A 17,121-nucleotide genomic window follows, 5' to 3' on the forward strand; every position below is an offset into this window, starting at 1 on the left:
GAGGTAGACATGGAACTAATACTTACCGATCTGTATGCTTGGTATTGTATCCTTCTGTTGATTACAAAGGGGGCTTATTTCCAGTTCAAATTTTTGTTCCAGGTCACCTGCAAGAAAAAAGAAGGGAAGGTAAATTTATGCCACTTTCATCTCTTCTCCATACCTATACCAGATATTTACAGTGACTGCAACTGTGTGGATTTGATCAGCTGGAATCTTACACCAATGACAACCACATTAAATGTCTAAATATTTTTTTTTTTTTTTTTTTACTTTTTTCTTTTTAGGTCTCAGAGAAACTGAGCATCCACACAAAGAAAAATTTTTCTAAGGAAAGATGACTTTTGAATGAACATTAAATCCACTGCTGGCAGTCCACAGCTGCGTGTGCACTAACAAATAAGGGCCAGAACATGGGGTTAGGCAACTTGTGTTTATGTGTCAAGAACTGTGGAATTCAAGTTATATACGTGGAAGAAGGATGAAATTAGAAGTTTGATTTATTACTGTCGTGTACCTGAGTATCAGGGCTATGCCTATGCTGTTGCATAGTTTTGACTTAAATGCTAGTGTGCTTACTAAGGTTCTACAGCCCCATACAGAATACCATGTGCACTTTTAAGCCTTGCCTTTCCTCTCTCTGCAGCATGCAATTTCTTCTTAAATGTGAGGGGAATATTTTCAATTAGATATTTAGAAAATATCAGGGAAACATTTCTGGCTTCCCAAACAATCAAAAGCAACAATTCAGCACATAGACAAAATAACAGTTTGTCATGTTTCCAAATGTGCAGTTCAACTGTCTTCCTTTTCTCCTCTAAAAATACTTGACTGAAAAAAAGTGTCTCCACTCCTGTGGACACATAACCCCATTGATGTCCCCTCTATAGGTATTCTTAGTTGAAAATGGTTGACCTGTCTGGCTCAAAGTGTATCAATATATTCTTGTCTTTGACAGGTCATTTAATTGACAGGAGTAAGGTTTTTCCTTTGTATGGTAAGAACTTAAATGATGGTCAATTTTCTTATGCTTCAAGTTGCTACAAAAGTAACTGCATGAATTAGCTGCTGAGAACTTTCATGCTGGGTAAAGCCTTTCAAGCAATTTTAAATCCTCACCAGAGAAACTGATCATTAATGTTGCTTAGATATTAGCCACTTTCTTGAATCAATCTTGAATTGTTTCTCGCCAGTTCCAATTTTATATAAACAGACTGAGTTGCATTACTTACCTCATGTTCCTAATTGACTGTTAAAACATCTGAGAACAAGCTAAAGTATTTTTCTAGGAAAAGTTTGTGTCAGGAGCTGCTGTAGGCATCAGGTGCTCCCTGGAATGTACCTCAGTTGTGTATTTTATTTGCTAATAGAGGTAGTGTAGATGCACTAGATGACTGGAAGATCAGGATCTGAGTCTCTATTAAAATGGCATTAGAAATGTTCCATACAAAAGATGTTAAAACTTTGTATGCCATCCAGAAGGAAGATTTAACAAGGCACTAATTGTGGTATTACCTGCCCCATCTATTAAAACGTAAGTGCTATGGTTTTAAAATCTTTAACTTGATGACAAAAAGCCCACCATTGTTTGTAAGGGGGTAGAGAGGCCTACGATAACATTTTAAAGTGGTATCTGAATACATGCTAATTAATACTGGTTTTGTATCACTTACCAGGATTATCCAGACACCAGTGATAGTCAGATCACAGTTTCTATATATTCTCCCACATGAATGCTTTTTCTCCCTGTTATGCCTCTGACAGCTCTCATATGCTCCAGTGTCCCCTTTAGGAGGTATACTGTATTTTAGATACTATACCAATAAATCTTGAGTCCTGGGGAAAAACCTCTTTGTAAGAGCTGGGAGTGCTGCCTTTCTCAGCATGGTCCCTCAATTCTCTCAAGGTAAGGCATCGCACAACTGGGGCCTTGTCCTCATGAGCTGGATATTGATTATACATCTGACTAAATAAACCTGCATCTGGCAAATTGCTTATGTTGCCTCAAAAGCATCAAAGGCAAAGACATTTCACCAGCCTAAACTGACAGTGGCTGAACATTAACTTACTGATCTATTTGTCCTTCTTATGGACTCACTGTACCAGGTACCAGCTCTCATGTGGCTTAACTGTGTACTGCAGAATTTTAAATGAACTGAGAACTTCATTGTTCATTGCTCTTCCAGTGTTTGTGGCACTTGCCTTTGGCTCTCAGGATGCTCCAAACAAAGAATTTAGCAGTGATTAAACTCTGCTGCACCCTGTGTTGTAGCACAGCATGACCTTGCCTATGCCCATAGTGCCAAATGGTGTAATTACTGTGTTTCAAAAAAATCCCTGCCTGACTGCGCTCTCTGCAAGGGTCTGAAAATATTTGCAATAGGTCCTAGCCGAGCTTTGGCTTGTCTGCTTTGGCCCTTTCAACAGCATGCTGGGAAACTCATTTGAACCCTTTCTCTGCATTTCTAGGCAGAAGAATGTGTCATATTTGGGAAACAGCGAGGGTACGGCTCCCATCAGAGCTGTGGCAGGAGCATGAAAAGCGAGATAAAACACGATGGACAGCAGCAGGATTTTTATGCAGTGTAGCCCTGGTGCTGTTTTAGCTCAGAAACACTAATGGTCAGAGAAAATCCAGCTGTGGGCTCTCTAGCTGAATTCAAGCACTGAGGCACAGCAGAACCTTCCCTCCCGCCTGACACTGCTACAGGAGCCGTGAGGGCAAAGAAACACTTGCTGTTCTTCTACCTCTTCTCACTTCTAAAATGAGGCAGAGTTTCTCTTCAACAGCTTGTTCTTGAGGGACATCTGAAGGCAAACTGGGTAAGCTGAATGCTACCTCTGCCTCGACAGACAAAAAGCCTGGCAGGCCGAGGAGAAAGGGGACTGCCATGTGTGAAGGGGCTGACCTTGCCGGTAAAACTCTTCGCAGACCCGTTCGCTCCACTGTTTGCTCAGATCCCAGAGCCGGCAAGGGTTGCAAATGTCAGCGCACTTGAGCGCAATCTGAAAGCGAAGGAGATAGATTAGCGGTGAGGAAAGATGTTACTGTCCAGCAGTGCTTCAGCAGTCAGTCTGCAGTCATTAAACTCCCAAGCCTCAGCAGTGATGTTGGGAAGGGTTAAGATCACCTTTTAGAGAGACAGCCTCACCCAAATATGCCTTGTGAGGAAAAAGCATTTATTTAAGCAACAAACAAAACTTTCATTCAGCCTTCTGCTTTACTGTAGTGAGAACAAGAGGAGGGCCAGATTCCAAGGCTGCAAAGTGTTTTGGCTATTTCTTGCAAGGAGTAAGCCAACAAAGGCCTCAGGCTGGCTCCTGCTGACTGCCTGGCTCAGTACCTATGGCTGATGACAAGGAAGGGAAGAGCCAAGCTGGTGTATTTGGGCATCATTTCTCTGTGGTCTCAGTGAGTGACCTTGCATCTCACTTCAATTGCACTTCATCTTAATGTCTGCATATTTCTGTTTACAAAACGAAGCACAGGGCTCTCTGTACTGCCCCTGGCTTGGTTTCACTTAGCTGACTAGTACTTTTAAGTGCTTTGCAGGAGAATGAGTACAGGAGGGCAAGAGGTTTTTAAAATCAAGTAACTGCTTCAGAAAGGTAAACCATGTAATAGTCCATCTTACTGCCTAAGAACAAGATGTCATGTGCCTCATTTCTTCACTAAACACGGCCAGTTACCCCAACAGAGGTCAGAAATCATTCTGGCACCCGAGAGGAAAACGTAAGAAATATCTCCTGTATAAATTCAGACCTGAAAACTGGAGGAGGGCAGTCTCCAAGTCACTTTTTTCTCTGGATTAAACTCCGGATTAGCCTTAATGTTACTGTCACTAGGACCTTTACTGTCACAAGGACCTTTCAAACATTCTTTAATTTATCCTGATCAATCAACATTTTTTGAATTTTTTTCTTTTCTTCTTCCACAACTAATCCACTAAATAAGTGAATCTTACCATGTCTGTGCCCTAGTTCCTATCTTCAAGAAAACACATAAGAAACTTTCTGCTTAGATCTGTTCTGCTTAGATCTGTTGAGCTCTGCTTAGATCTGTTGAGATCTGTAATCCCTCTGCATTTGGCATTTGCACAGCTTTCTTGCCTGATCTGTCCAGAAATATGATATGCCCATTATCCTGCCCTGCATAGTCCATTCAGAAATCTGACAGAAGACACTGTTGGATGGAGGACAGGAGAGTAGATTACTATATTTCCCATGCTGCTGGAGGCGGAAGAATTAACAAATCAGTACTTCCTTCCTTGCAATTGGCATCCTTCCTGTAACCTTGACAAATTTATAACGTGTAGATGTTTGTTTTATAAATGATAATGATTACTTAAACTCCTTTATGTATTTAAGAGTGAAATTTATGTTTCTTCTCCAGAGAAGCAGGTATATGCAGCTATTTTAGTCAAAATAATGCTTTAATAGGTAGAGATTTATTCTGAAGGGCCCGTTAATGACCACAGCTTAACTGGAAGAATCAGTCTGAATCTATTTGATTTCCAAATAAAGCATGGTTTCTTCTCTAGCTGGGTAGATCCACTGGAGAAGCACCTGCTGCCATGGCAACAGCTGTCTCTGCAGAGGCAGCTTCCAAGCATCCATCCCAGGAACAGGGTTGGGCATGTGGTGTCAGGCTGGCTTTGGAAAGAACACAGACAAGGCGGCTCTCCTGCACAGTGCCAGCGAACAACATCAGTGAGGTAGTGTCCGCAGAAGAGAGAATGTGATTGCGGCATTATCTGCCAAGAGGAACAGTGGTCTGGAAATAAAATAGGTAATAGCTTATCTTTGTTTCCCAGCAATTGACACTCTCCTCTATCTGTGCATGCACAGCTTTTAAACTGAAGAAATTACATAAGGAAGTACTGGAGGTGCCTTATGCTTGCCTGACATGCCGGGTGGCAAAAGGAAAGTGTTTATGGTGATAGGTGAGGAAATGATGTCCAGACACACTATCGTATCGCTATTCTAACACATACTAGGAGCTACCGTGACTTGAGGAACTAATAAAAAATGAGAATGGAAAAATTTTTTTTGACATTACCTGAAGCATAAAATGTCTGTCTTGAGCATCCTCCAGCCTCAAATCCTGATTGTCAAGGTGAGATTTCAGACGGATCAGAAACTCATTCTGCCTGTTGATGTCTGTTGCCAAGATCAGGGAGCCCAACTGCTGCTCGATGTCCTGTCTACAATTAAGGAAAATAATCCCCTTCAATCACCAAACCACTAGCTCAAACCAATCTGCTACAAATCAGAGCTACCATAAAGCTTCTCTTTCTTTATGGATCCAATCTGATCTCTTTGGTCAGTCTCTGCTGGGGTTTGTGGGACATGACTGATCTAACTGCCTAAATGGATTCAGAAGGAATAGATAAAATAGAAGAAAAATGCCTGTTGGCATAGCTGGTTCTGGAAGCTTCTGGAAAGTGCTAGGAATGTGAAAAAAACCCAAACAAACACAAACCACAAAGAGAAACCAAAACCAACAAACCCAAAACAACAGCATAATGTGTCTAGAAAAATGGTCACATCTTAGATGCTCAGAGCTAGGTGGTGCATACTGCAGCTTTGAAGTTGTGAAGGACTAGACTGAAGTTCTTTAAAGTACGACTGAAGTTATTGGTCTGGTGCAAAGGATTTCTGGAGGGATATGGAGCTTATTGCTTATTTATAATCTCAGTAAGGTCACCTGTGATTAAAATTTAGTATTGCAGGTTGTTCACTGGCTCAGTCTCTACTCCTAACACTGCACAAAACCAGCAGGTAAAAAGTTAGCATCAACCTGGCCGAGGTGCACGTTGCTTTTTTTTTTCTTCACTTGAAAAGACGGTGAAGACTGAACCACACCTCCTCAGTCAAGTGTGGAAGTCCTGAGCAGTCCGGATGCTACTTGACCAACTGCTTTATTTTTCTATTTCATGTTTTTTAATACCTGAATTTTTCCATAATTGGTTGATGCTATGTAAAATGAAAAATACCAACAGTGGGCCTGAAAAGGTCCATTCCTGCTGTGACTCCCAGTGTTCCTAGCCCTGACAGTGGCAATTCCTGTGCTGCAGAAGTGGCGAGATCTTAGAAAATAGTGCTGCTGTATAACCTTGTCTCAGGATTTCTTACTGGCACAAAGAGAGGGCAGTAAGTTCAGCCTACTCTGAAGCCTGCGCTTCTGCTATCGTCCTTCTAAGAAGAGTAAAGAAAGCCACAGGCTAGTTTCAGTGATGCAATTCCTCCAGTGGATACTTACGTCACCTCCTTGGGCAGATGGGCGAGGAGCCGTGACTCTCGAAGCATGCCTATCGTTGACCGCCAGTGATGATTTTCTAGTACTGAAACGTTCTATGGAGGAATAAAGGAAATAAATACAAGGATTAGGCATGTATCCATGGTACAGACACAGATTTGCTGTATCACACAATGCCTAGAGCAGGTTGGGAGTGCTGAACATGAGCCTAAAATGTGTGCTTTTTAGCACATGTTTGGACTTGAGGAACTGGTCTGGATTTCCACAATTAAGAAACTTGTGCTTCCACATTTCCTAGCTAAGGTCAGCCCTAGAGTCCAGTTTTTGAGTCGTGCTGTGAACAGAGGAGCTAATCTCATCTGAGTGGGAGGTAGCTTGCATTCTAATAGATTTATTAACAAACTAAAGTGCAAAATCATATTTTCACCTCCTACTGATCCCAGACTGACTTCTCAGCTTCTAGAGTTTGAATGCAGAGTGGACAAAAAAAAAAAAAAAAGAAAAAGAAACTGCCAAATTTCCCTTGGAATAAGGAACTGGAAGCTGTCTGCGGCTGCTCTGTGAAAGTAAGAAGAGTATCAGTATCACTGAGCATCTACAGGCTTCAGCAGCTTAGTCTGCAATAAATTTTGAGTCTTTTTTTTTCGTTTGCTTCCAACTAAGTGGAACCAAAGTTAGGTCGGAAAAAATTCCTAAGGAACAGAAACCCAGCTTTCTAGGTTGTCTGTAAATTACAACAAATTGGGTATCTTGTGTCTGATGACTTTATATTACTATCCTAACACACAATGCATTTGCCAATCATCATGCATTTAATTCACAGAATACTTTTTCCCACTGAACGCCTCAGAAACGTCACTTGTTCCAAAGCACCTAACACAACTGTAATTCACAAAAGCATCTGCTTGCTGCAGAGAATTGGCCCTGTGGAACACCCCTCCAGTGAATGAGAGAGTCCTCAAATATCCACAACGTGCCCAGCATGAGTGAGACAACTGTCACCTAACACCAGGGATACTCTCAGGGGAGTTGTGGCATCTGATCCCTGCTTTGGGCAGTTCATAGCTTTTGCGGTAGATAAGCACTGGATTAAAAAACCCCAAACACAATCAAACCTTTTGGGCAGGTAGCAGAGGAAGGACTCCACCCTGTCACTGCCAGCTGGGAAACTAGAGTCAGAATCCCTCTCTCTGGCCACTGTTAATGTCTGGCTCCCTTCTGCAGAGTCCCACAGTGCTGCGGTGTAGCTGTGGTAGTACTGCCTTTCCTGTTGGATGTGATGCACAGCTTCCACTTCTCTGAGAAGGGCTGAACAGTATTTTCTCCTTAAGGCTTTCCCATCCTCCTTTGTAATTCAGTCAGATCTGGTGACTGTTGGAACACTAAACACTGCCAGCAACCAAGATCTAATCTGGATTTTGATCATCTTGTCAGTATTTTTCTTGAAATTTCATGCTCAAAATTAGTGCAAAGGAGAGACCAAGGCGAGAGCACGAACTGGATTGATTTCTTATTATGATATTTTCTGCAGTACATTCTGTTGCTTTTGATTTCATACAATCACTGATATGTTGCCTTTGTGTGTGTGGGTTTGGGTTTTGTTTGTTTGGCTTTGTTTGTTTCCCTAACAGAAATCATGGATACTGGGATAAAAAACAAAACTAACCTCAAAACTTTCCAAACATGCAAAGATTAAGTCCTTTTCCTTGGAAGAGCTGACAGACTCAGAACTCAGGATCAGCTGTGCAATATCTAAATTACTTTTGACGGGAATTTTGTTCATCAGCCAACTTAAATATCCCTCTTCTCTTTTTGCCTAAGTACATCAGGATGGACTTTTGCAACCCTAAACTCTGACCAAGAAAAATAAGAGAATGTAATAGGACATAACAACAGATTTTTTGCTTCTTTCACCTCCCCAGCGGAGCTGAATCCTATTCCCAACAGTCACCCCAAGCCGTACCTACCTACTGTCTTCCTACCCTAATGTAAATTAGGGCTACCTAATTTACAGACTATCTACCATCTTCCTACCCTAATGTAAATTAGACCTACTCTGCCTGTCAGCTTTATTTTTTGGGAAGCCTTACATTTGTTTAAGACAGTGCCTGTATGCAACCATAGAGGGTAATTCCCCAGTCTGACTGCACCCTTGAAACATCCTGACTAGGGAGATCCCCCTCAGAGCACCCTGTGCCCCCACGTCCTGTCCAGCATGGAAGTGTTCCTTGCTGGGAGGGAATCCTTCAGCAGCACCTACCTCCGCTAGGGAATTGCCTTTCATGGATGCAGTTGCTCTTTGGCCATGCTGAAGGCCAGCCTGAATAGGGCTGAGTGTGTAGACATCCAAGAATTTTCTTGCACCCAACTAATAATTACTCAAAAGAAAAAGCAAACTCAGGTATCCATCTCAGAGTATTTCAAATTCTGTAAGTTTTGCTCTTTGCCGGTTGCTATGGGGTAAACTTAAACTGAAGCTGCTCCACTGTCTAGTGGAGGAGAGAAAAGGAAAGGTCAAATTAACAAGCAGCAACTGAGCATGAGGTCATATGACTCCCTCTTAAATGCAAGCAGCCAGAATCCTTGGACCTGCTGACAATAATTAGTAGAGTCAGCTATTCCCCCTAGGAACACTCTACTGCCTTATTAAGACTAATTGTCATAAGCTAACTGATTGCTTAGGCTGGTGGGGAGATAACCCATGCAGGGAAAAGCCTATGTGCCAGCCTGCAGATTGGGGCTCTCTGCTTCCCCATAATTTTCTTTTCTTTTTAAACTGAGTAGCTCAGGTTTGTTTTAAAGGCTGCAAACTAGGAAGCCTCTGTTACATCTACTGCTTAAAACTACTGAATTGCTATAACACAAGGCTTCAGGACTGTGATGAAAAAATGTTGGGGTTTTTTGTTGTTTTTACTTAGACCATCACATAATCTCCAATCTATGCTTTCCCCTGAGCCACTCAACCACCACACTTGACACATTTGGAAAAGACTAATAACTTGAAGAGAAGACTTTCTATTTTCTAGGTACAGAGAAGACTTCCATTTCAATTCAGAGGGGAAGGGAATCTAAATTTCTTTCAATCTGGTAATCTATTCTTAGTCATTGAGCAATTGGATTAGCTACACAATGTTAAATCCCTGGAAACGATACTTTAATTAGAAATTTAAGTAATGCTTAGTCTGATCAAGGACTTCTCAGTCTCTCATGCTCTGCCAGGGAGGAGGGGCACAAGAAGCCAGGAGGAAGCAGAGACAGGACACCTGCCCCAAACTAGCCAAAGGGGTATTCCATACCACAACACATCATGCCCAGTATATAAACTGGGGGGAGGCATCCTGACATCCCACATTGCTACTCAGGTTGGGCTGGGTATCCGTCAGTGGCTGGTGAGCAATTGTATTGTGCATCACTTGTGTTTATTGTTTTCTTTTCTCTTACCTTTTTAGTTTCATATTCTCTCCCCTTTTTACTTCCATTATTATTATTAGTAGTAGTAGCTTTATATTATACTTTAGTTATTGGACTGTTCTTATCTCAACCTGTGGGGTTTACATTCCTTCAATTCTCCTCCCCATCCTGCCTGGTGGTGGGTGGTTGAGTGAGAGGTTGCGTGGTGCTGAGTTACCAGCTGGGCTTCAACCATGACACCTTGTTTTGCAAAATCTTTCTTCCCAGATGTAAATGTAAAGTTCTAATTTAAATGTACAAACAATCACATGCAAAGAGACACCATAAACAGATAACCCTTAGCCTCAGTTACTACAGTTTCAGTGAAAGAAGTCTGCCAGCTATGTTTAAATTTACTTTTGTTTGATCATTTTTCTGATTAGTCCCAGCACTTCTGTGGCTCTGCTACTTAAAAACCAAAAATACTAGAACTTTTTTGTTTCTGCTTCAAGCACATGTTAAAGCACTAATATTGAGAAGAATATAACTTACTGTTTTCAAGGCTATTCACTGAATCTAAATTTTTGACTGGAAACATTTTCAGCTAAACTTTTTCCAGCATTGTTATTTTTACTGGCATCCATTTACTGCATACTACTAAAATCTTCAGAAACAATCTGGGATCAATTTCAGATAAAATAAGTCAAACTTACCACTGAATGTCCCTAAATAGGATACTTATCAGTCACATTTGCTGTTGAAAGATTGCATTTTCTGTATTGTCAGTGCCTTTCTAACCAACATTTGAAAGTATATTCAAGCCCAGTTAGCTGAGCAGAAACCGCCTTTCCAAGATACTAGTATTTTAGCTAAATTTCTTTCACAATAGTCTGCATTTTCATCCTAATCATGTATTACTGTTTCCCACTATGAATTTGAGAGGAGTTGTATAAATTTTCAGAGGACCAGGGGTTTTGCTGAATGGCTCTACCCACTCCTCTTCCAAGGACCCTTAACATAACCTTGCCAAAGTCCCCTGGCTTAGTCCCTGGCTTTTCTCCCTCCCCACTCAGCTGGCCTAACACTTAGAAAAGACTGGAGCAAAACGCACCATACACGTGTGGGTACGAATTCATAAGCTGCATCAGCTTGTGACGAGTCACAAAGTTTTAAGTGACTAAGCACCACTGTGCCCTGGCTGGGGCTCCCACTGTACAGCCTACTCCCTTATCTCAGGGCAGGATAGCTGCATTTCTTATGGGAAAACCCAAACGTTGCTTGAGTAGGGAAAAACAAGAGAGAATCTCTTCAAGCAGTAAGCACATCACAGCAAACTCTCAATTTCCTAAGTATGTGTAAAAAGATATATAACTATTAGTGAATCTTCAGTTATTCATCTAAACTTGGGATACTCTGTTTCTGACACCCTGTTACAAAGGATGAAGCTGACTCTTCCAAATGCTAGAAATCAATACTACCTCCATTTATTAGCTACGAATTACAATCAGTACAACCAAAATGATTTATGGTGTTGCTCCAGCATGTAAATGTAAGTATAACGTATAGAACAGAGATGTGCATACCTAGTAACGTATACATGCATGCAAAGATTATACACATAGGACAGCTGTGGATAAAATCTAGAGCTACAGTGATTGCTGTAAGCCAGAACTACAAATATACTCAAAAAGGACCACAAAAATCAGGGCAGGATGGGTTCCTTGGTAGTTACTGAGCAAGAGGGTATCTGGTTTTGTTTCAGGAAGTCTTCTACCCATGTTTGCCAGAGCTGGGAGGATATATACCAGGTGAAGGACCAATCTACACTTACCCCAGGCCTATGTTTCTCTCCGAGATCTTTTACTGACTGCTGTTAGAAACAGGATAATGGTCTAGACAGCCTGTGGTGTGACTTGGTGTCTGTTTTTAAGTTCTTTCTTTGTATCTCCAGGCACATTAGTGTCAGTAGCTACAATTTTTCCTTTGGTTTCCTCTATCTTCTTTTTTCTTTTCTTTTTTAAATTGCAGTATTCATTAAGTGTTTAATTTTACTAGAACCACATGAAGCAAATTTCTTTTGATGTAACGCCAATTTAGAGCATGCCTGCTGCTTACTTGCTCACTGAAGGAAGAAGAAATACAAATTGTCTCACTATGATTTTAAAACTTTTACCCACAGTCCCTTACCCCAGATGATCCACAGCAGAAATAACCTAGGCAACCAACTTGGCTTCAACATCCTCAACAAAATCTGATATTTCCACCTTCCTTATCATGTGTATCAGCTCTGCTGTTAAAAAGGACACCCAGTGAGGAACTTAACTGAAATTGTCCAGGTTCTGAAGTGCAGGTTGATTTGATCAACATCCCCCTGCCATCAGATTTTGGCATTGAAGTTCACAGCAAATTGCTTAGACTCTCCTTGACATCATTTTACATATTATCAACTTGATGAGCAGTTTTACCTGGTACAGGCTGGCAAGGTGGTGTTTAGTTTTAATCAGAAAGGGTTGGTTGACCCCTGGATGATCCACGTCATGGGCTGCAGCAGCCAGCAGTCCGAGCATGATGTCCGATGGGGTGAGGAAGTTGGCCAGCTGAATCACACACATTAATCACAACAAGAACATGAACAGCAAATACCTTTTTTTTTCCTTTTGGCAAACAAGCCAATCAGCTGACATTGCTCAGTTTTGTAGGCTTTTGTACACAAATGTCAAATCTTTAATAAATTTTGTGAACAACATTTTAAAGGTGACTGTTGAACAAACATCTATAAAGACATCAGACTATATTACTCATATTTTTATTACAGTTTTTCTTACCTCATCGTTCATGGCATTATAGGGATTGTTGTTATAGAAGTGCTTGAGCATAGTCTAAAAGCTTCGGTTTAAAAAAGTAAGTATTCTATCAGATTGGTGTATGTCGGCATACATGATAAGAGCTCTGTTTCACACAGTGTTTAGTAATACCAACAGTACATCAGGCTTCATTTTTCTAGTGCAGCACTGTGTTGTAAAATGCACAGTTTGTAAACTTTCGAAATTTCAGACTTGGCTGTTAGTAACTTCATTTCAAATACAAGTACTTTACTGGAACATAATTTAATTTTCTAGGTGCAGACATCCACATTTGAAAACCTGCCCAGATTCTTTTCTTCCGTACCACTTATCATTCAGAAGCAAATTTTGTTATCACTGGGGAGGAAGAAAAAAAAAGAAGTCTTGGCATTTTCTGTTTCTCATGGTGATGTAGTTATTACCAGCCTGATGAGTCTGTACAGCGTACAGCATTCTGAAGTGAGAAATGAAAAGCAGTGTGGTATTCTGGATGCTGGCTGTCCTTCACACTTCTTGACAGAAGGCACTTGCAGATCTTGCAGGAGATGGAAATACAAGAAAGCTGGAGCCTGCTCCTGTCCTCACCGTTACTATATTCTGGCCTAACAATTTGCTAATTCTAGCAGAACTTCCTTTCACTTAAGCCAGGAAAGATTAGCTATATTCTTATACTGTGGCTCAGCATTACAGTATTATAGTGCCTTCCAGTAACACATAAAGCAACGTCACATCCTCATGTTGTGAGGGCTTGCTGAAGCTGCTGTTCACTCATGCAGAGGATATCCTTGCAACAGTCCCAGTCGAAAGGACCGCTGTCCCCTTTTCTGCTGTTGCCCTGCCTGATTTGTTACTGATGTGAGAGGCTTATGCCCTGAGGCTTATGCCCTCAGGGCTTATGTCCTGAGGCACGGGCATGCGTCACCTTCTGCTGGCTCTGATGGAAGGACTGCAGCCACTGGTGGGGGGCTGGTACACATGGTCATGGCAGCTCATTCGGCATCTGTTTGATACATCACCTGCATGATGTGAAGTGACTAGTATCTTGTTTGAAATGTCTGCAGTCTGTAGCTGACTCTGCTATTGACTGGTTATTGACTTCAAGCTGCAAACATTTTCTGCTATCTAAAAATAGCTGCTTTTATATTTTTTTTTCAATCCTGGGGAAAACAATTGAGAATTATCTGAAAGCAATATAAGTGTGAAAGGTTGTCATTACCTTGGGCTCCCTCAGATAGCAGTGCATAGCTTGGGTGACATCAGCGGCATGGACAGCATTGTGGTATGGGTTTTGGCTATGGTAATCTTCTTGAACCATAACTGAGAACCAAAACAGAAAACAAAGATCCTTTTGTCTCTGAATACCACAGCCACAAGTGGTAACTGGATTTGAAGTACAATTTGAGGTTTTGCAGTCAACTGCCTAAGGAGTTTCTTCAAATAGCTGTAGCTTACTTAGACTGGTGCTTTTATTGGGATACCTTTAGAGAAAAAAATGAATGAAAGGATTTGTGAGGCCCAAGGGGATATACTGGGTCTAGTTAATAAATCAACTCTTTCTTACCTTAGTGAAGGCTCTCATTCAGGAGTAAAATAAATAAGGAAGAGAGGCAAATTCATCCACAACGGAGTGTAATTATTTAGGCTGGTGTCATAAGGGAGTAATATGTCATTAAGGCAGTACCACCTATTTTACAGCAGCAGGAGGTGAGGCCCTGATATCCTGGCATCATTTGTGGAGTGACTAACTACAGTCAAAGGCATTCCTACATCCTCCAGGCAGAGAATAAAAAGATACAGCTTTGGAGTATTTGGAGCAAAATCTTCTGATAATTTTAGTCACATCTGTGTGTTCATTTTAAAACACCACTCACTCATATTTTGGTTTGCAGTGCTGGAACTGGTCCAGCTGGACCAGAAGCACCAATCTTTTAACTCTCAGCTTTCACTTGTACAGAAAATCATCGAGGTGTGTGCTTCAGACTCATATGTTCCTCAAGACAGTACCTGCACCATTAGGTGGTCTTAGGGCAAGAGCACATGAACACTGGAAGCTGCAGGTGGTCTTGCCCAAAGCACTCTCCTAGACACTATCAAATTAATCAAAGAGAAAGGTAATGAGCGAATTTCCCATGGCACTCATCACCAGCATGGGGAATGCCAAAGAAAGTCCCAGCCTTCAGTTTGTTTCCAGCTCCACAGGCATCTGCAGTTACGGTGGGTAATCCTTTAAACCCTGAGTACCACCAGCTCTAATTATCTGAGTGTCCACTTCACGGCCGCCCACAGGAGTGACAAGCAGCAGGGAGATTCTGTCTGTCTCCACACCGGAGGAATGCTTTCCAAAAGCGACGGTTAGGCAGTCTTAAAGAAGAGATGCTGCCCTGGAAACTCCGCCTCACAGCCTAGCAAACCGGCATTCAGCTGCATTCAAAACATGATGCAAAATGTAATTGATTTTGGCCAATTTCTTCTTTTGGTTCACTGACAGCATGGGGCTAATGTTTCGGTTGGCAGTAACAGCAGCAGGGGCTTTCATCAACACTATTCAGTGCAGACAGCTTGATATAATTTGTTAAATTTTGCACATAAGCTTTTAACTGCCCTGGGTCTCAGTGGTCTGTTAGTCACTAACATAATTACACTGCACCACAATTATACTGTGCACGGGTAGGTTCTGCAATGTCTGTCTGTCTGTCTGTGTGGGCCTGCTTGGCTGGCCACAGCTCTGCATGGCATACTTTTTCTTTAAAACACCAGTGCAACTGTGGTACTGGGATGCTTCAGCCCAATGCAGAGCCTTTTGAAGTCCCTCCATTGAGTTAATAAATACTGAACCATGTACCTGAGTGCCTGTAAATTATGTACTAATATGTATCACACAAATGTTTTACCGAAACATTTGCAGCAACATAACGATTTTACACACCTTCTTTGATGCCCTACTTAAGCTGTAAACTGCATTTAAAGATGGCTTTGAGGTGAGGACTTACCTAAAAACCTGTGTAATGTAACCATGTCTAACTGGAAATGGTGAATAAGTCCATGCACATTGAAGAGGTGACAAAGCAGTGTTACAAGACTGTTTCCTAAAAGCAGAAAGGAACAGCTGTTAGATTCCCTTAACATGTAGCTACAAAACAAGCAAGACGAAAAATCTTGGTAATTTCCTATTAGCCAGCTCCTACCATCTTAGTGATAACACACTCAAAAGTGTCACTATAAAGCTAGTCGGAAGTATCTTATATAAATTACGCCTGTATATAAACAAGATTTGAGGGTATGGCTGTAGTGGTGGAGTGCAGTTCTTGTCTCTAGATGCCATAAGGTCACATTTGCTGTTTCAACTTGACACAGAAGGCAAACTGACATGGCTTTAACTGGAAAACTTCTGACAGGCTTGTTTGAGAACCACATCACCTTCCTAAGCCAGGTCTACCTCCAGAAACCACAGAAAGAATAATGGCTTTTCTGCCACTTCAGTTTGCTATATTTTAATAATTGATTACTGAGAAATCAGCAGTTTGTAGCTCAATTACAACTGCATCTCATAAGGATGATGCACACAGCAAATACGAGTTGCAGCAGTTATGGTCTCCAGTTCCACTGTAGTGTTAACTCTGTCCTTATTGTGAACCCACTACTGGGGACACTGGTAAAATTGTGCCTAGCTAGTATTATATGATCAACTATACATATATATACAGGGTATTTTAAAAAGTATGCACTGCAAAATTCAGCAGCAATGCTTCCAGAAAAGTTAGGAAAAAACACCCAAACCAACCAAAACATAAAACATAAAAACAATGTTTGAAGGGAGTCTTTTCTTATTTAAAGTAACTCAGGAAAGAAAGTAAATAGATGTACAAAGAGGACATGGAAGCTTACTTGGCCTGAACTAATGAACAGGGGTGCAGAAAGGTAATTTAGAAGAATTATGCTTTTGCTTCCCTTGCCATTTGCAGTCCCACCCATTCTTCACTGCTAGTCACTCAGTTGAATTACCCTCTAAACCAACCTTTTTCTACACCTTCTGCCCCTTCCAAACCTAATTAGATTGGGGATGAGGAATGAGAAATCTCCCTCCTAAGAGCAATACAGAAAGGAGAAATGTGTGATCATGGCCTTTTCAGTCAGTTACCTGATCAAGAGGTACTGCCTAGACATCGGGGTGTGTGTGGTGTTACAGGCATATATTTAGACAAAACATTTCACAGATTTTTACTTTCTTAACTAATTTCCTAATTTTTGCTGCTGAACAGAAGCAAGGGTATCTTCAGTGGAAGGTTTTCATGGTGATAGAAATTGACTGATTATGGACATCTGGAGTTATTGAACAATGTATTCAACAGGCATATTTAAAGTACTTTTGGAATTTCCCAGGTAAGCAAACTGAAACACCTCCTTGAAAAGGAGACCATAACAAATGTAGGAGCTCAGATAAATACAAAACCACACTCTAAACATTACCCTATTGTTCAGGAAAAGCCTGAAAATGTTCAAGGATATGATCTGAAGAGAAGTTAATTGTGTGTAATTTCTCTTCAGTAATCTAAACTGGAAATGTTTAGCAATTAATGAATTGGGGATTTTTAGAACAGTCATATGTGAGAGATGCTAAAAGAAAACATT

General features: G+C 41.2%; 1 protein-coding gene across 7 annotated transcripts in view; it reads right to left on the reverse strand.

Moving 5' to 3' along the window:
* The window catches only part of PDE7B (phosphodiesterase 7B), a 174,711-nt gene that overhangs the window by 5,389 nt on the left and 152,201 nt on the right, over positions 1-17,121 (reverse strand). For 6 of the 7 annotated variants that reach the window (XM_065680808.1, XM_065680807.1, XM_065680804.1 and 3 more), the window contains 7 exons: positions 15,483-15,578; positions 13,709-13,809; positions 12,115-12,246; positions 6,263-6,354; positions 5,060-5,204; positions 2,910-3,006; positions 27-107 (listed from right to left, as the gene is read on the reverse strand). In XM_065680808.1, the coding sequence (XP_065536880.1) occupies positions 27-107; positions 2,910-3,006; positions 5,060-5,204; positions 6,263-6,354; positions 12,115-12,246; positions 13,709-13,809; positions 15,483-15,578 (744 nt within the window). The remainder of the gene's footprint in view (positions 1-26; positions 108-2,909; positions 3,007-5,059; positions 5,205-6,262; positions 6,355-12,114; positions 12,247-13,708; positions 13,810-15,482; positions 15,579-17,121) is intronic. The other variant, XM_065680803.1, reaches the window with a different exon arrangement.

This window comes from Lathamus discolor, chromosome 5, assembly GCF_037157495.1.
Source record: "Lathamus discolor isolate bLatDis1 chromosome 5, bLatDis1.hap1, whole genome shotgun sequence".
NCBI lineage: Eukaryota > Metazoa > Chordata > Aves > Psittaciformes > Psittacidae > Lathamus > Lathamus discolor.